Source organism: Taudactylus pleione, unplaced genomic scaffold, assembly GCF_031769625.1.
Source record: "Taudactylus pleione unplaced genomic scaffold, aTauple2 ptg000034l, whole genome shotgun sequence".
NCBI classification, from domain to species: domain Eukaryota; kingdom Metazoa; phylum Chordata; class Amphibia; order Anura; family Myobatrachidae; genus Taudactylus; species Taudactylus pleione.
In genome coordinates this window covers 1231919-1252412 of record NW_028284436.1, presented here as the reverse complement: position 1 = coordinate 1252412, position 20494 = coordinate 1231919, and the positions used below count along the sequence as shown (strand labels likewise).

Genomic DNA, 20494 nt, shown 5'->3' with positions numbered 1-20494 from the left:
GTTCCAACATCACCTGCCGCCTGCTTCTATTGTGCACAGCACGCAGTTCCAACATCATCTGTAGCCTGCTTTTATTGTGCATAGCACGCAGTTCCAACATCATCTGTAGCCTGCTTTTATTGTGCATAGCACGCAGTTCCAGCATCACCTGCAACCTGCTTCTATTGTGTATAGTACGCAGTTCCAACATCATTTGTAGCCTGCTTCTATTGTGCATAGCATGCAGTTCCAACATCACCTGTAGCCTGCTTCCATTGTGCACAGCATGCAGTTCCAACATCACCTGCAACCTGCTTCTATTGTGCATAGCACGCAGTTCCAACATCATTTGTAGCCTGCTTCTATTGTGCACAGCATGAAGTTCCAACATCATCTGTAGCCTGCTTTTATTGAGAATAGCACGCAGTTCCAACATCACCTGCAATCTGCTTCTATTTTGCATAGCACGCAGTTCCAACATCATTTGTAGCCTGCTTCTATTGTGCATAGCACGCAGTTCCAACATCACCTGCAGCCTGCTTCTATTGTGCACAGCACGCAGTTCCAACATCATCTGTAGCCTGCTTCTATTGTGCATAGCACTCAGTTCCAACATCATCTGTAGCCTGCTTCTATTGTGCATAACATTCAGTTCCAACATCACCTGCAGCATGCTTCTTTTGTGCATAGCACGCAGTTCCAACATCACCTGCATCTTGCTTCTTTTGTGCTTAGCACGCAGTTCCAAAATCATCTGTAGCTTGCTTTTATTGTGCATAGCACGCAGTTCCAACATCATTTGTAGCCTGCTTTTATTGTGCATAGCACGCAGTTCCAATATCATCTGTAGCATGCTTCTATTGTGCACAGCATGCAGTTCCACCATCATTTGGAGCCTGCTTTTATTGTGCATAGCACTCAGTTTCAACATCATCTGTAGCCTGCTTCTATTGTGCACAGCACGCAGTTCCAACATCATCTGTAGCCTGCTTCTATTGTGCATAGCACGCAGTTCCAACATCATTTGTAGCCTGCTTCTACTGTGCATAGCACGCAGTTCCAACATCACCTGCAGCCTGCTTCTATTGAGCACAGCACGCAGTTCCAACATCATCTGTAGCCTGCTTTTATTGTGCATAGCACGCAGTTCCAACATCATCTGTAGCCTGCTTTTATTGTGCATAGCACGCAGTTCCAACATCACCTGCAACCTGCTTCTATTGTGTATAGCACGCAGTTCCAACATCATTTGTAGCCTGCTTCTATTGTGCATAGCATGCAGTTCCAACATCACCTGTAGCCTGCTTCCATTGTGCACAGCATGCAGGTCCAACATCACCTGCAACCTGCTTCTATTGTGCATAGCACGCAGTTCCAACATCATTTGTAGCCTGCTTCTATTGTGCACAGCATGAAGTTCCAACACCATCTGTAGCCTGCTTTTATTGAGAATAGCACGCAGTTCCAACATCACCTGCAATCTGCTTCTATTTTGCATAGCACGCAGTTCCAACATCATTTGTAGCTTGCTTCTATTGTGCATAGCACGCAGTTCCAACATCACCTGCAGCCTGCTTCTATTGTGCACAGCACGCAGTTCCAACATCATCTGTAGCCTGCTTCTATTGTGCATAGCACTCAGTTCCAACATCATCTGTAGCCTGCTTCTATTGTGCATAGCACTCAGTTCCAACGTCATCTGTAGCCTGCTTTTATTGTGCATAGCACGCAGTTCCAACATCACCTGCAACCTGCTTCTATTGTGCATAGCACGCAGTTCCAACATCATTTGTAGCCTGCTTCTATTGTTCATAGCATGCAGTTCCAACATCACCTGCAGCCTGCTTCTATTGTGCACAGCACGCAGTTCCAACATCATCTGTAGCCTGCTTTTATTGTGCACAGCACGCAGTTCCAACATCATCTGTAGCCTGCTTCTATTGTGCACAGCACGCAGTTCCAACATCATCTGTAGCCTGCTTTTATTGTGCATAGCACGCAGTTCCATCATCACCTGCAACCTGCTTCTATTGTGCACAGCACACAGTTCCAACATCATCTGTAGCCTGCTTCTATTGTGCATAGCACTCAGTTCCAACGTCATCTGTAGCCTGCTTTTATTGTGCATAGCACGCACTTCAAACGTCACCTGCAACCTGCTTCTATTGTGCATAGCACGCAGTTCCAACATCATTTGTAGCCTGCTTCTATTGTGCATAGCACGCAGTTCCAACATCACCTGCAGCGTGTTTCTATTGTGCATAGCACACAGTTCCAACATCATTTGTAGCCTGCTTCTATTGTGCATAGCACGCAGTTCCAACATCACCTGCAGCCTGCTTCTATTGTGCATAGCATGGAGTTCCAACATCACCAATAGAAGCAGGCTACAGGTGATGTTGGAAGCACGCAGTTCCAACATTAACTGCAAAGCAAAATATTAGCCCAAGCACCAGAGGGGGTGTAGAGCACTAAACCCGCCTCCTGGAGTTCAATGCTGCACACCTACCGGAGGCTTTGCCACACCTCCAACAATAAAACAGACAAAACACCTGCAACCTGCTTCTATTGTGCAAAGCATGCAGTTCCAACATCACCTGTAGCCTGCTTCCATTGTGCATAGCATGCATTTCCAACATCACCTGCAACCTGCTTCTATTGTGCATAGCATGCAGTTCAAACATCATTTGTAGCCTGCTTCTATCATGCACAGCATGCAGTTCCAACATCATCTGTAGCCTGCTTTTATTGTGAATAACACGCAGTTCCAACATCACCTGCAATCTGCTTCTATTTTGCATAGCACGCAGTTCTAACATCATTTGTAGCCTGCTTCTATTGTGCATAGCACGCACTTCCAACATCACCTGCAGCGTGTTTCTATTGTGCATAGCACGCAGTTCCAACATCACCTGCAGCCTGCTTCTATTGTGCACAGCACACAGTTCCAACATCATCTGTAGCCTGCTTCTATTGTGCACAGCACACAGTTCCAACATCACCTGCAGCCTGCTTCTATTGTGCACAGCACACAGTTCCAACAACACCTGCAATCTGCTCTTCTATTGTGCAAAGCACTCAGTTCCAACATCACCTGCAGCCTGCTTCTATTGTGCACAGCACGCAGTTCCAACGTCATCTGTGGCCTGCTTTTATTGTGCATAGCACGCAGTTCCAACGTCACCTGCAACCTGCTTCTATTGTGCATAGCACGCAGTTCCAACATCATTTGTAGCCTGCTTCTATTGTGCATAGCACGCAGTTCCAACATCACCTGCAGCGTGTTTCTATTGTGCATAGCACTCAATTCCAACGTCATCTGTAGCCTGCTTTTATTGTGCATAGCACGCACTTCCAACGTCATCTGCAACCTGCTTCTATTTTGCATAGCACGCAGTTCCAACATCATTTGTAGCCTGCTTCTATTGTGCATAGCACTCAGTTCCAACATCATCTGTAGCCTGCTTCTATTGTGCATAGCACACAGTTCCAACATCATCTGTAGCCTGCTTTTATTGTGCATAGCACTCAGGCCCTCATTCAGAGGCGGTCGGAGGATGCAAGCTGTTTGCTCAGAAACTGGGCGGCCGCTTGTATCCTGATTGGTCGCCTCTGTTTTGGTCGTTAGGCTGTGGGTTTACACCCACAGCTCTAGCGACCGCTAGGGTGATGGTCGCGATGGTCAAGGACCATCGCGACCATCGGGGCTTCTGACGAGACCCTAGGCTAGGGTCTCACTTGTCGTAAGCCCCGGAGAGCTTCTGGCTCTGTCAGAGCCGGAAGCTCTCCACTGACATCACTAGTGATGTCAGTGGGGCCTCCACCAAACGGCAGGCGTTCCCATGGGAACGTCTCCGTTTGGGCTGCCACCCCCCCGGCCCGCCTTCCAAATGGGGGGAGCTGTCAATCAACATCGACAGCTCACCCCCTTTGGAAAGAGACCCGCTACGACCGGCGCTGTCGGTCGTAGCGGGTCTCACGCATGCGCACGAAGGAGCCGGCTCCCTCGTGCGCATGCGCACTAGAGAAACATCGAGGCGGCCATGCGGTCGTAGACCGTACGGCCGCCTCTGAATAAAGCACTCAGTTCCAACATCATCTGTAGCCTGCTTCTATTGTGCATAGCACTCAGGGCTTCATTCAGAGGCTGCCGTACGGTCTACGACCGCACGGCCGCCTTGATGTTTGTCCAGTGCACAAGCACACGAGGGAGCCGGCTCCTTCGTGCGCATGCGTGAGACCCGCTACGACCGACAGCGCCGGTCGTAGCGGGTCTCTTTCCAAAGGGGGCGAGCTATCGATGTTGATTGACAGATCGCCCCGTTTGGAAGGCGGGCCGGGGGGCTGGCAGCCCAAACGGAGGCATTCCCATGGGAACGCCTGCCGTTTGGGGGAGGCCCCACTGACATCATTAGTGATGTCAGTGGAGAGTTTCCGGCACTGACAGAGCCAGAAGCTCTCCCAGGCTTACGACAAGTGAGACCCTACCCTAGGGTCTCGTCGTAAGCCCCGATGGTCGCGATGGGCTATGACCATCGCGACCATCACCCTAGCGGTCGTTAGAGCTGTGGGTGTAAACCCACAGCCTAATGACCGAAACAGAGGCGGCCCGGTCAGGATGCAAGCGACCGTCCAGTTTCTGAGCGACCGCTTGCATCCTCCGACCGCCTCTGAATGAGGGCCTCAGTTCCAACATCATCTGTAGCCTGCTTCTATTGTGCATAGCACGCAGTTCCAACATCACCTGCAACCTGCTTCTATTGTGCATTGCACTCAGTTCCAACACCATTTGAAGCCTGCTTCTATTGTGCATAGCAGGCAGTTCCAACATCATTTGTAGCTTGCTTCTATTGTGCATAGCACGCAGTTCCAACATCACCTGCAGCCTGCTTCTATTGAGCAGAGCAAGCAGTTCCAACATCATCTGTAGCCTGCTTTTATTGTGCACAGCACGCAGTTCCAACATCATCTGTAGCCTGCTTCTATTGTGCATAGCACTCAGTTCCAACATCATCTGTAGCCTGCTTCTATTGTGCATAGCACGCAGTTCCAACATCATTTGTACCCTGCTTCTATTGTGCATAGCACGCAGTTCCAACATCACCTGCAACCTGCTTCTATTGTGCACCGCACGCAGTTCCAACATCATCTGTAGCCTGCTTTTATTGTGCATAGCACCAAGTTCCAACATCATCTGTAGCCTGCTTTTATTGTGCATAGCACGCAGTTCCAACATCACCTGCAACCTGCTTCTATTGTGTATAGCACGCAGTTCCAACATCATTTGTAGCCTGCTTCTATTGTGCATAGCATGCAGTTCCAACATCACCTGTAGCCTGCTTCCATTGTGCATAGCATGCAGTTCCAACATCACCTGAAACCTGCTTCTATTGTGCATAGCACGCAGTTCCAACATCATTTGTAGCCTGCTTCTATTGTGCACAGCATGCAGTTCCAACATCATCTGTAGCCTGCTTTTATTGTGAATAGCACGCAGTTCCAACATAACCTGCAATCTGCTTCTATTTTGCATAGCACGCAGTTCCAACATCATTTGTAGCCTGCTTCTATTGTGCATAGCACGCAGTTCCAACATCACCTGCAGCCTGTTTCTATTGTGCACAGCACGCAGTTCCAACATCATCTGTAGCCTGCTTTTATTGTGCATAGCACTCAGTTCCAACATCATCTGTAGCCTGCTTCTATTGTGCATAGCACTCAGGTCCAACGTCATCTGTAGCCTGCTTTTATTGTGCATAGCACGCAGTTCCAACGTCACCTGCAACCTGCTTCTATTGTGCATAGCATGCAGTTCCAACAGCATTTGTAGCCTGCTTCTATTGTGCATAGCACATAGTTCCAACATCACCTGCAGCCTGCTTCTATTGTGCATAGCATGGAGTTCCAACATAATTTGTAGCCTGCTTCTATTGTGCATAGCACGCAGTTCCAACATCACCTGCAACCTGCTTCTATTGTGCACAGCACGCAGTTCCAACATCATCTGTAGCCTGCTTTTATTGTGCATAGCACCAAGTTCCAACATCATCTGTAGCCTGCTTTTATTGTGCATAGCACGCAGTTCCAACATCACCTGCAACCTGCTTCTATTGTGTATAGCACGCAGTTCCAACATCATTTGTAGCCTGCTTCTATTGTGCATAGCATGCAGTTCCAACATCACCTGTAGCCTGCTTCCATTGTGCATAGCATGCAGTTCCAACATCACCTGCAACCTGCTTCTATTGTGCATAGCACGCAGTTCCAACATCATTTGTAGCCTGCTTCTATTGTGCACAGCATGCAGTTCCAACATCATCTGTAGCCTGCTTTTATTGTGAATAGCACGCAGTTCCAACATAACCTGCAATCTGCTTCTATTGTGCATAGCACGCAGTTCCAACATCACCTGCAGCCTGTTTCTATTGTGCACAGCACGCAGTTCCAACATCATCTGTAGCCTGCTTTTATTGTGCATAGCACTCAGTTCCAACATCATCTGTAGCCTGCTTCTATTGTGCATAGCACTCAGGTCCAACGTCATCTGTAGCCTGCTTTTATTGTGCATAGCACGCAGTTCCAATGTCACCTGCAACCTGCTTCTATTGTGCATAGCATGCAGTTCCAACATGATTTGTAGCCTGCTTCTATTGTGCATAGCACACAGTTCCAACATCACCTGCAGCCTGCTTCTATTGTGCATAGCACGCAGTTCCAACATCATCTGTAGCCTGCTTTTATTGTGCACAGCACGCAGTTCCAACATCATCTGTAGCCTGCTTCTATTGTGCATAGCACGCAGTTCCAACGTCATCTGTAGCCTGCTTTTATTGTGCATAGCACGCAGTTCCAACATCACCTGCAACCTGCTTCTATTGTGCATAGCACGCATTTCCAACATCATTTGTAGCCTGCTTCTATTGTTCATAGCATGCAGTTCCAACATCACCTGCAGCCTGCTTCTATTGTGCACAGCACGCAGTTCCAACATCATCTGTAGCCTGCTTTTATTGTGCACAGCATGCAGTTCCAACATCATCTGTAGCCTGCTTCTATTGTGCATAGCATGAAGTTCCAACATCATCTGTAGCCTGCTTCTATTGTGCATAGCACGCAGTTCCAACATCATTTGTAGTCTGCTTCTATTGTGCATAGCACGCAGTTCCAACATCATCTGTAGCCTGCTTCTATTGTGCATAGCACTCAGTTCCAACATCATCTGTAGCCTGCTTCTATTGTGCATAGCACGCAGTTCCAACATCATTTGTAGCCTGCTTCTATTGTGCATAGCACGCAGTTCCAACATCACCTGCAGCCTGCTTCTATTGTGCACAGCACACAGTTCCAACATCATCTGTAGCCTGCTTTTATTGTGCATAGCATGCAGTTCCAACATCATCTGTAGCCTGCTTTTATTGTGCATAGCACGCAGTTCCAACATCACCTGCAACCTGCTTCTATTGTGTATACCACGCAGTTCCAACATCATTTGTAGCCTGCTTCTATTGTGCATAGCATGCAGTTCCAACATCACCTGTAGCCTGCTTCCATTGTGCACAGCATGCAGTTCCAACATCACCTGCAACCTGCTTCTATTGTGCATAGCACGCAGTTCCAACATCATTTGTAGCCTGCTTCTATTGTGCACAGCATGAAGTTCCAACATCATCTGTAGCCTGCTTTTATTGAGAATAGCACGCAGTTCCAACATCACCTGCAATCTGCTTCTATTTTGCATAGCACGCAGTTCCAACATCATTTGTAGCCTGCTTCTATTGTGCATAGCACGCAGTTCCAACATCACCTGCAGCCTGCTTCTATTGTGCACAGCACGCAGTTCCAACATCATCTGTAGCCTGCTTCTATTGTGCATAGCACTCAGTTCCAACATCATCTGTAGCCTGCTTCTATTGTGCATAGCACACAGTTCCAACATCATCTGTAGCCTGCTTTTATTGTGCATAGCACTCAGGCCCTCATTCAGAGGCGGTCGGAGGATGCAAGCTGTTGCTCAGAAACTGGGCGGCCGCTTGTATCCTGATTGGTCGCCTCTGTTTTGGTCGTTAGGCTGTGGGTTTACACCCACAGCTCTAGCGACCGCTAGGGTGATGGTCGCGATGGTCAAGGACCATCGCGACCATCGGGGCTTCTGACGAGACCCTAGGGTAGGGTCTCACTTGTAGTAAGCCCCGGAGAGCTTCTGGCTCTGTCAGAGCCGGAAGCTCTCCACTGACATCACTAGTGATGTCAGTGGGGCCTCCACCAAACGGCAGGCGTTCCCATGGGAACGTCTCCGTTTGGGCTGCCACCCCCCCCGGCCCGCCTTCCAAATGGGGGGAGCTGTCAATCAACATCGACAGCTCACCCCCTTTGGAAAGAGACCCGCTACGACCGGCGCTGTCGGTCGTAGCGGGTCTCACGCATGCGCACGAAGGAGCCGGCTCCCTCGTGCGCATGCGCACTAGAGAAACATCGAGGCGGCCATGCGGTCGTAGACCGTACGGCCGCCTCTGAATAAAGCACTCAGTTCCAACATCATCTGTAGCCTGCTTCTATTGTGCATAGCACTCAGGGCTTCATTCAGAGGCTGCCGTACGGTCTACGACCGCACGGCCGCCTTGATGTTTGTCCAGTGCACAAGCACACGAGGGAGCCGGCTCCTTCGTGCGCATGCGTGAGACCCGCTACGACCGACAGCGCCGGTCGTAGCGGGTCTCTTTCCAAAGGGGGCGAGCTATCGATGTTGATTGACAGATCGCCCCGTTTGGGAAGGCGGGCCGGGGGGCTGGCAGCCCAAACGGAGGCATTCCCATGGGAACGCCTGCCGTTTGGGGGAGGCCCCCACTGACATCATTAGTGATGTCAGTGGAGAGTTTCGGGCACTGACAGAGCCAGAAGCTCTCCCAGGCCTTACGACAAGTGAGACCCTACCCTAGGGTCTCGTCGTAAGCCCCGATGGTCGCGATGGTCTATGACCATCGCGACCATCACCCTAGCGGTCGTTAGAGCTGTGGGTGTAAACCCACAGCCTAATGACCGAAACAGAGGCGGCCCGGTCAGGATGCAAGCGACCGTCCAGTTTCTGAGCGACCGCTTGCATCCTCCGACCGCCTCTGAATGAGGGGCCTCAGTTCCAACATCATCCTGTAGCCTGCTTCTATTGTGCATAGCACGCAGTTCCAACATCACCTGCAACCTGCTTCTATTGTGCATTGCACTCAGTTCCAACACCATTTGAAGCCCTGCTTCTATTGTGCATAGCAGGCAGTTCCAACATCATTTGTAGCTTGCTTCTATTGTGCATAGCACCGCAGTTCCAACATCACCTGCAGCCTGCTTCTATTGAGCACAGCAAGCAGTTCCAACATCATCTGTAGCCTGCTTTTATTGTGCACAGCACGCAGTTCCAACATCATCTGTAGCCTGCTTCTATTGTGCATAGCACTCAGTTCCAACATCATCTGTAGCCTGCTTCTATTGTGCATAGCACGCAGTTCCAACATCATTTGTACCCTGCTTCTATTGTGCATAGCACGCAGTTCCAACATCACCTGCAACCTGCTTCTATTGTGCACCGCACGCAGTTCCAACATCATCTGTAGCCTGCTTTTATTGTGCATAGCACCAAGTTCCAACATCATCTGTAGCCTGCTTTTATTGTGCATAGCACGCAGTTCCAACATCACCTGCAACCTGCTTCTATTGTGTATAGCACGGCAGTTCCAACATCATTTGTAGCCTGCTGCATAGCATGCAGTTCCAACATCACCTGTAGCCTGCTTCCATTGTGCATAGCATGCAGTTCCAACATCACCTGAAACCTGCTTCTATTGTGCATAGCACGCAGTTCCAACATCATTTGTAGCCTGCTTCTATTGTGCACAGCATGCAGTTCCAACATCATCTGTAGCCTGCTTTTATTGTGAATAGCACGCAGTTCCAACATAACCTGCAATCTGCTTCTATTTTGCATAGCACGCAGTTCCAACATCATTTGTAGCCTGCTTCTATTGTGCATAGCACGCAGTTCCAACATCACCTGCAGCCTGTTTCTATTGTGCACAGCACGCAGTTCCAACATCATCTGTAGCCTGCTTTTATTGTGCATAGCACTCAGTTCCAACATCATCTGTAGCCTGCTTCTATTGTGCATAGTACTCAGGTCCAACGTCATCTGTAGCCTGCTTTTATTGTGCATAGCAGGCAGTTCCAACGTCACCTGCAACCTGCTTCTATTGTGCATAGCATGCAGTTCCAACAGCATTTGTAGCCTGCTTCTATTGTGCATAGCACATAGTTCCAACATCACCTGCAGCCTGCTTCTATTGTGCATAGCATGCAGTTCCAACATAATTTGTAGCCTGCTTCTATTGTGCATAGCACGCAGTTCCAACATCACCTGCAACCTGCTTCTATTGTGCACAGCACGCAGTTCCAACATCATCTGTAGCCTGCTTTTATTGTGCATAGCACCAAGTTCCAACATCATCTGTAGCCTGCTTTTATTGTGCATAGCACGCAGTTCCAACATCACCTGCAACCTGCTTCTATTGTGTATAGCACGCAGTTCCAACATCATTTGTAGCCTGCTTCTATTGTGCATAGCATGCAGTTCCAACATCACCTGTAGCCTGCTTCCATTGTGCATAGCATGCAGTTCCAACATCACCTGCAACCTGCTTCTATTGTGCATAGCACGCAGTTCCAACATCATTTGTAGCCTGCTTCTATTGTGCACAGCATGCAGTTCCAACATCATCTGTAGCCTGCTTTTATTGTGAATAGCACGCAGTTCCAACATAACCTGCAATCTGCTTCTATTGTGCATAGCACGCAGTTCCAACATCACCTGCAGCCTGTTTCTATTGTGCACAGCACGCAGTTCCAACATCATCTGTAGCCTGCTTTTATTGTGCATAGCACTCAGTTCCAACATCATCTGTAGCCTGCTTCTATTGTGCATAGCACTCAGGTCCAACGTCATCTGTAGCCTGCTTTTATTGTGCATAGCACGCAGTTCCAATGTCACCTGCAACCTGCTTCTATTGTGCATAGCATGCAGTTCCAACATGATTTGTAGCCTGCTTCTATTGTGCATAGCACACAGTTCCAACATCACCTGCAGCCTGCTTCTATTGTGCATAGCACGCAGTTCCAACATCATCTGTAGCCTGCTTTTATTGTGCACAGCACGCAGTTCCAACATCATCTGTAGCCTGCTTCTATTGTGCATAGCACGCAGTTCCAACGTCATCTGTAGCCTGCTTTTATTGTGCATAGCACGCAGTTCCAACATCACCTGCAACCTGCTTCTATTGTGCATAGCACGCATTTCCAACATCATTTGTAGCCTGCTTCTATTGTTCATAGCATGCAGTTCCAACATCACCTGCAGCCTGCTTCTATTGTGCACAGCACGCAGTTCCAACATCATCTGTAGCCTGCTTTTATTGTGCACAGCATGCAGTTCCAACATCATCTGTAGCCTGCTTCTATTGTGCATAGCATGAAGTTCCAACATCATCTGTAGCCTGCTTCTATTGTGCATAGCACGCAGTTCCAACATCATTTGTAGTCTGCTTCTATTGTGCATAGCACGCAGTTCCAACATCATCTGTAGCCTGCTTCTATTGTGCATAGCACTCAGTTCCAACATCATCTGTAGCCTGCTTCTATTGTGCATAGCACGCAGTTCCAACATCATTTGTAGCCTGCTTCTATTGTGCATAGCACGCAGTTCCAACATCACCTGCAGCCTGCTTCTATTGTGCACAGCACACAGTTCCAACATCATCTGTAGCCTGCTTTTATTGTGCATAGCATGCAGTTCCAACATCATCTGTAGCCTGCTTTTATTGTGCATAGCACGCAGTTCCAACATCACCTGCAACCTGCTTCTATTGTGTATAGCACGCAGTTCCAACATCATTTGTAGCCTGCTTCTATTGTGCATAGCATGCAGTTCCAACATCACCTGTAGCCTGCTTCTATTGTGCACAGCATGCAGTTCCAACATCACCTGCAACCTGCTTCTATTGTGCATAGCACGCAGTTCCAACATCATTTGTAGCCTGCTTCTATTGTGCACAGCATGAAGTTCCAACATCATCTGTAGCCTGCTTTTATTGAGAATAGCACGCAGTTCCAACATCACCTGCAATCTGCTTCTATTTTGCATAGCATGCAGTTCCAACATCATTTGTAGCCTGCTTCTATTGTGCATAGCACGCAGTTCCAACATCACCTGCAGCCTGCTTCTATTGTGCACAGCACGCATTTCCAACATCATCTGTAGCCTGCTTCTATTGTGCATAGCACTCAGTTCCAACATCATCTGTAGCCTGCTTCTATTGTGCATAGCACTCAGTTCCAACGTCATCTGTAGCCTGCTTTTATTGTGCATAGCACGCAGTTCCAACGTCACCTGCAACCTGCTTCTATTGTGCATAGCACGCAGTTCCAACATCATTTGTAGCCTGCTTCTATTGTACTTAGCATGCAGTTCCAACATCACCTGCAGCCTGCTTCTATTGTGCACAGCACGCAGTTCCAACATCATCTGTAGCCTGCTTTTATTGTGCACAGCACGCAGTTCCAACATCATCTGTAGCCTGCTTCTATTGTGCATAGCATGAAGTTCCAACATCATCTGTAGCCTGCTTCTATTGTGCATAGCACGCAGTTCCAACATCATTTGTAGCCTGCTTCTATTGTTCATAGCACGCAGTTCCAACATCACCTGCAGCCTGCTTCTATTGTGCACAGCACGCATTTCCAACATCATCTGTAGCCTGCTTCTATTGTGCATAGCACTCAGTTCCAACATCATCTGTAGCCTGCTTTTATTGTGCATAGCACCAAGTTCCAACATCATCTGTAGCCTGCTTTTATTGTGCATAGCACGCAGTTCCAACATCACCTGCAACCTGCTTCTATTGTGTATAGCACGCAGTTCCAACATCATTTGTAGCCTGCTTCTATTGTGCATAGCATGCAGTTCCAACATCACCTGTAGCCTGCTTCCATTGTGCATAGCATGCAGTTCCAACATCACCTGCAACCTGCTTCTATTGTGCATAGCACGCAGTTCCAACATCATTTGTAGCCTGCTTCTATTGTGCACAGCATGCAGTTCCAACATCATCTGTAGCCTGCTTTTATTGTGAATAGCACGCAGTTCCAACATAACCTGCAATCTGCTTCTATTGTGCATAGCACGCAGTTCCAACATCACCTGCAGCCTGTTTCTATTGTGCACAGCACGCAGTTCCAACATCATCTGTAGCCTGCTTTTATTGTGCATAGCACTCAGTTCCAACATCATCTGTAGCCTGCTTCTATTGTGCATAGCACTCAGGTCCAACGTCATCTGTAGCCTGCTTTTATTGTGCATAGCACGCAGTTCCAATGTCACCTGCAACCTGCTTCTATTGTGCATAGCATGCAGTTCCAACATCATTTGTAGCCTGCTTCTATTGTGCATAGCACACAGTTCCAACATCACCTGCAGCCTGCTTCTATTGTGCATAGCACGCAGTTCCAACATCATCTGTAGCCTGCTTTTATTGTGCACAGCACGCAGTTCCAACATCATCTGTAGCCTGCTTCTATTGTGCATAGCACGCAGTTCCAACTTCATCTGTAGCCTGCTTCTATTGTGCATAGCACTCAGTTCCAACATCATCTGTAGCCTGCTTCTATTGTGCATAGCACGCAGTTCCAACATCATTTGTAGCCTGCTTCTATTGTGCATAGCACGCTGTTCCAACATCACCTGCAGCCTGCTTCTATTGTGCACAGCACGCAGTTCCAACATCATCTGTAGCCTGCTTTTATTGTGCATAGCATGCAGTTCCAACATCATCTGTAGCCTGCTTTTATTGTGCATAGCACGCAGTTCCAACATCACCTGCAACCTGCTTCTATTGTGTATAGCACGCAGTTCCAACATCATTTGTAGCCTGCTTCTATTGTGCATAGCATGCAGTTCCAACATCACCTGTAGCCTGCTTCCATTGTGCACAGCATGCAGTTCCAACATCACCTGCAACCTGCTTCTATTGTGCATAGCACGCAGTTCCAACATCATTTGTAGCCTGCTTCTATTGTGCACAGCATGAAGTTCCAACATCATCTGTAGCCTGCTTTTATTGAGAATAGCACGCAGTTCCAACATCACCTGCAATCTGCTTCTATTTTGCATAGCACGCAGTTCCAACATCATTTGTAGCCTGCTTCTATTGTGCATAGCACGCAGTTCCAACATCACCTGCAGCCTGCTATTGTGCATAGCACGCATTTCCAACATCATCTGTAGCCTGCTTCTATTGTGCATAGCACTCAGTTCCAACATCATCTGTAGCCTGCTTCTATTGTGCATAGCACTCAGTTCCAACGTCATCTGTAGCCTGCTTTTATTGTGCATAGCACGCAGTTCCAACGTCACCTGCAACCTGCTTCTATTGTGCATAGCACGCAGTTCCAACATCATTTGTAGCCTGCTTCTATTGTTCATAGCATGCAGTTCCAACATCACCTGCAGCCTGCTTCTATTGTGCACAGCACGCAGTTCCAACATCATCTGTAGCCTGCTTTTATTGTGCACAGCACGCAGTTCCAACATCATCTGTAGCCTGCTTCTATTGTGCATAGCATGAAGTTCCAACATCATCTGTAGCCTGCTTCTATTGTGCATAGCACGCAGTTCCAACATCATTTGTAGCCTGCTTCTATTGTGCATAGCACGCAGTTCCAACATCACCTGCAGCCTGCTTCTATTGTGCACAGCACGCAGTTCCAACATCATCTGTAGCCTGCTTCTATTGTGCATAGCACGCAGTTCCAACATCATTTGTACCCTGCTTTTATTGTGCATAGCACTCAGTTCCATCATCACCTGCAACCTGCTTCTATTGTGCACAGCACACAGTTCCAACATCATCTGTAGCCTGCTTCTATTGTGCATAGCACTCAGTTCCAACGTCATCTGTAGCCTGCTTTTATTGTGCATAGCACGCACTTCCAACGTCACCTGCAACCTGTTTCTATTGTGCATAGCACGCAGTTCCAACATCATTTGTAGCCTGCTTCTATTGTGCATAGCACGCAGTTCCAACATCACCTGCAGCGTGTTTCTATTGTGAATAGCACACAGTTCAAAACATCACCTGCAGCCTGCTTCTATTGTGCATAGCACGCAGTTCCAACATCACCTGCAGCCTGCTTCTATTGTGCATAGCTTGGAGTTCCAACATCACCAATAGAAGCAGGCTACAGGTGATGTTGGAATCACGCAGTTCCAACATTAACTGCAAAGCAAAATATTAGCCCAAGCACCAGAGGGGGTGTAGAGCACTAAACCCGTCTGCTGGAGTTCAATGCTGCACACCTACCAGAGGCTTTGCCACACCTCCAACAATAAAACAGACAAAACACAATAGGTAGGTAGCGCTTATCACTCACAGCATGGGTCAATATATCCAATTGAAAAAATATTTATTAATTAATAAAGGCATTCATCTGCCAGACATAATACATCATACAATAAACAAAAAAACAAAAAACAGAATGATAATGTGAGAAAACTCCTGGGAGTGGGATAAATATACTACTATTAAAAAACTATATCAATATAGGATCAATAAATATTGATATAGATCAGCCTGTGGTGAATATCCCTTTTAAGTACATAAACCACTACTGTAATGGTCTTGTAGTATAAATAAATCTACAATGTAACAGTTCTCTGATAAGTAGCAGTTTATATTGGGAGCTGTAACGTGATACAATGTTAATAACGATGAAGCAGCTGCTGTGGGCAAGCAGACTGTGTAAAAGCCGGTTACTCCATAGGCACAATAATCCAAACAAGGAATAGCAGATGCTGGCGTGTAAGCCAAGTACGGGACAGAGCTTAAAATCCCAGCCGTCCACAGTAATCCATAGTACACAGTCCACCTGCAAGGCCCCCCACTCCGGTAATGCATGATCCAAAGGTGCTGCAATCCGGTAAAATCTGCAGGAAGAAGTGTCCGGCTGTTCGCTCCATGAGTCCCCCTGAGCTCAGTGAATACAAATCTGACGCTCATGGACAGTTCAACTGTATCTCGTAAAAGAGCCGGCAGTGCTGGAAGAGTAACACAAAGGGGTAGATCGATATCCAGCTGTACAGCGCGTGTGCGCATAAAGAGGAATATGTCCTGCCACAGGACTGATAACTCCGTTCCCTCAACACGTTTCTCCAGAATAGGCAGCTTTTTCTGAATCGGGCACTCAGGGCATGCGCGAAACAGTCCATGTGATCGTGAAGCGCTCGCTCACTGCCCGTAGCCACCTCGCTAGAATGAGTGACAGGAGAAGCCGTTTGTGGGTGGCGACAAGGGTTGGTCGCTGGAAATGGGGGAGTGGTGGTGCAAACGCAGGCGTGCCTGAGCGTCTCAACGCCGTTTCAGAGGCGTGCATAATTTATAGACAGCATCATTCTACACACATCTGGCTGGATTTTACACTGAAGTGCTGGCAGTGCTTGCGGCAGGGTATGGTCTGCCTCAAGCACTGCGATTGCATCCGATGGTACCCGATGTACCGTTGGTTACATACACTTCCTGGAGATGACGTGCGCAAGTGGACATCTTAAGACAGGCTGGTGGGCATCTGCATACACAAAACGATCGCACGCCAAGACATAGTGGGCGTGCTAATGCCTTGCCGTGCGATCATCTGCCTTGCCGGATTTACATACGCTGGGTGCGTGCGAATGCATCTAGCAAGCGGATTTGAATCGAGCCCTCAGTCCCAATATCTACTGCTTCTGCTGCATTACAGCATCCAAGTCCAGCATTTGTACAGTCTGATTCATATTGTGCTAACAGCACCCGACTCCATTGTATCTTCACAGTCTGTTCCAGCTTTCCCACACACTATAGCTAGCCCTAGCAGTGTAAAATGCAGTATTTATATATATATATATATATATATATATATATATATATATGTATATATTGTGATAGAAGCACTGGAGAGGTGTGGAATGAGCCAGAATGAGCTTTTGTGCAGAAGCTCATTCTGACTTGGGTCGGTCACACATGGTCACAGTCACCTGACCGGCTGTCCACTGCACTGCCCAATCGAAGCTAAGCTCCGATCGTGGCGTGGGAGGGGGCAGAGCCAGGTGGGGAGGGGGGCAGCTTGGTGTCTGTGTGCTCGGAAACCCCCCCTGCATGCGCTACAGCCTAGGGGTCCCGACCCAAATCAACAACACCTCAGTGACGTGACACCTTATACATACATTTAGGGGATCCTTAATATTTGTGGGAATAACTCCTCCCCCCGAACACACGTGTTATGGGGGGGGGGGTGTATTCCACATAAATTCCTTCTAATTAGGCCCCTAAGAGTTCAGAAGCTTTAGGCTTTTGTGTGTTATCAGTTCCTCATACCATCATTCTATAGTGATGTAAATTGGATAAGCTCTGTCCAGCAAGTCAGTTTTAGAAATCTGTATTTATTGCAGTTTGTACTGTACATTATTCAGCTATGTAATACCCAGGTTTCTATATAATGTTCAATAATCAGACAGCTGCTTTTTAAACTTTTTTTTTTCTGTTTAATGTTGAACAGGCGGAGCCAGAGACAATCGCCACAATTCTATGGATGCAGAATTACAATTTTGTCCTCTCGGCCAATCTTCACGGTGGCGCTGTTGTAGCTAATTATCCCTTCGATAAAACAAAGGAATTCCGGGGCAGAGGCTTCCGCGGCATGCCTAGTTACACAGCCACAGCCGACGACAAGTTGTTTAAATCGGTAATTGATAACTTTGTAAACCACTCTCGATAAAAAGCAGTTACATTAAGCTCCCACAGCTTATATAAGATGATTAGCAAATCATTATTATCAATTTTTCTGCTACTATTTGTTAGGAAGTTCATATTAAAGTTGTTTTTTTTCTTTTGTACACATTTCTACTTGTGTGTTGGCCAATTCAGCTGACCCGGATCAAGTAAGTTTGGAACAAATACTCATCTGTACTTTCTTGTTCATCTTGTTGTATTGCATAAACGTTACAGTATATTTGCAGCAGACACCCAGCAAAGGTCTGTGGTCTAATATACTTTGGACTAAATGTAACATACAGTACCTTCTAGAGGACAGGTGGAGAAGTTCCCATAGTTACCAATCATCTTCTAGCTATCATTTTATAGAATGTTCTTGATAAATGATAGAAACTGATTGTTTGCTTGGAATGGTATTGTAATGCCGGAGGCTGTTTAGCCTCCCGTTCAAATCCCGACACTGTGAGCCCGACAGATGGAAATCTCGACAACGTGAGGTAAGTACCCTAAACCTCCACTCCCCTCGGTTTGAGTCCGATGTTGATGAATTAATGAACTTGATCAGTTGGGACCGATGTTGATGAATTGAAAAACTTAATTAATATGAGTCCAATGTTGATGAATTTGATATAATGGACTGGGACCGTTCAGATACAGAGTACCTGGGAGCTCAGCACAGAGCTGTAACTTCAGCAAGAAGCTACTTTGTACTGTCAACAGAGGCCAGTCACGAAATGGAATTATAGGGGAGGATCCCGTGAGATTGGATGCTGTTATCAGCTGGTCTGGGAGCAGTGCTCTGAGTGGAGGAAGAGCGTCAGGTGATAGAGTCCAACATGGCTGCGCCCATACTGTGGTTTAAGAGGGAACTCTGGTGTGCAGCTTGTGTACCATCATGCTGGGAGCAAGAAGCTGCGGAAGGGGCAGGAGCAGCACAGACAGGCCTCAGTACGAGCCGGGAGTGATGTGTACTGCGAGCAGATCTCAGCGCTAGCCTGGACAGGCACCGGAGAGGTAAGAAAGTATTTTTTAAGGGCCGGAGCGTGAGAGACGGACTGGGGCTGTAATTTGGTCTTGTTTCATGTCCTGTCTCTCTGCATGCTGGCCGAACAGAGATACTTGGCCAGGCCTTTGAGTGTGCCGGTCCGGCCCATCTCTCACCCTCCAGGAGGTGCGAGTGGAAAGTTGCGAATTCAGTCTGACTGGCTCAGTGCGAGTTGCTAATTGGATTGCAAAATTAATTCGCTATGCGAATTCGAAGTGAAAATAGCAACTTGCAATTCGCACCTAATAGGATTGACCCCACAGACATTAGACAGAGCTCAGGGGGGAGTTCCAAAGCCTCTTTGCACACTTATTATGGACCGACCTGAAAATCCCTAAAAACATGTACAGCATCCTGCAGTGTGTTTTGGAAAAGTGCTGGGTGTTCCTGGGAGGTGGCTATTAATGTGCTCAAAATGGTCCATCTCATGGGGGTGTTATGGGATTGTCGCGAGCTTCTCAGTGTAAGCGGTGGACTCCACAGATGCTGGCATACGTTTTTACTGAGTGTACAGTCCTTGCACATTCATACGCAGCCATCCAATCGGATCCCTCCCAGTGTCCCCCACAGCGATGTGCGAGGGACTTCTGGGTAACAAACCCGGAAGTCCCTCTAGCATCTAGGTATCGCAGAAGAACACCTCTTATCGGGAGAGCTGTCCTTTGCAATTTTTAATCGCATTTCTAAGTACATACCGGCGTAATTAATGTCGGTATGTACCCGATAAGAGGCTGGATGTACCGCATCCTGGATGCGGTGCTCAGTACATCCCACCCTAAGGGGTCTATTTACTAAGCAGTGTTAGGAGACAGAGTGAAAATTGATGTCTGTGATAAGGGGGCCTATTCATCATACCTAAAATATCGAGGGAGGTAATTAGGTTTAGAACTCGCATGGAGTTCTACTTAATTACCAGAGGAATTCATCATTCCTCCTCCCTATAACTATCTATTCTGAAAAGCTGTCATTTTTCTAGCACAGCCTGTAAAATGTAAAAAGCTGATTGGTTGGTACGCTATCTCTCACCTCGGCTTGGTACATCTCCCCCTTTATTTCTTGAATAGAAATGGCGAGTGCTCCTGCTACCCGCTCTTTCCCTATGGGAAGGTGTCCAGGGTTGTGACATCCCTCTGCCCCTGTCCGGCTCCTTCCGCCGGACGCCTGGGCTTTTGTGCGCATGGGTGACCGAAAAGAGCAGTGAAGAAACTCATGGAGACAGCTGATTTTCAGATCAGCTGTCTCCGCACTGGAGCAATGATGAATTACAACGGTGCTCGCATAGGAACACACAGCACAATGCACCAATATATCTGCAGAGATAGTGGGCATTGGCTGTGCTGTATATGCCTGTGAACGACGTCATTCACAGACATTGTCTGTACACGGTGGCCGAAGCACACACAATATATTGGCCATTCAGTTGAACGGCCAGTGTGTATCCAGCATAACGGGGGGGGGGGGGGCAATTAAAATGCTCTTAAACTAATACCTTGGATAAACAGATGGTAACTAATTAAATTAAATATGAAAACACAACCAATAAGCAGGACTGAGGGCTGCTATTAGGAAGGAGTGACAAGGAGGTACTGAAATGCTCTATGGGCTATTAAACTAATCTGGTCAGGAAAGGGTTATA

At 47.6% G+C, this 20494-nt stretch overlaps 1 protein-coding gene across 2 annotated transcripts in view; it reads left to right on the top strand.

Annotated features, from left to right (window-relative positions):
* CPN1 (carboxypeptidase N subunit 1) overlaps positions 1 to 20494 on the top strand; it is a 91127-nt gene that overhangs the window by 29037 nt on the left and 41596 nt on the right. For both annotated transcript variants that reach the window (XM_088452157.1, XM_088452158.1), the window contains exon 4: positions 17599 to 17784. In XM_088452157.1, coding sequence (XP_088308283.1) covers positions 17599 to 17784 — 186 coding nt within the window. The remainder of the gene's footprint in view (positions 1 to 17598; positions 17785 to 20494) is intronic.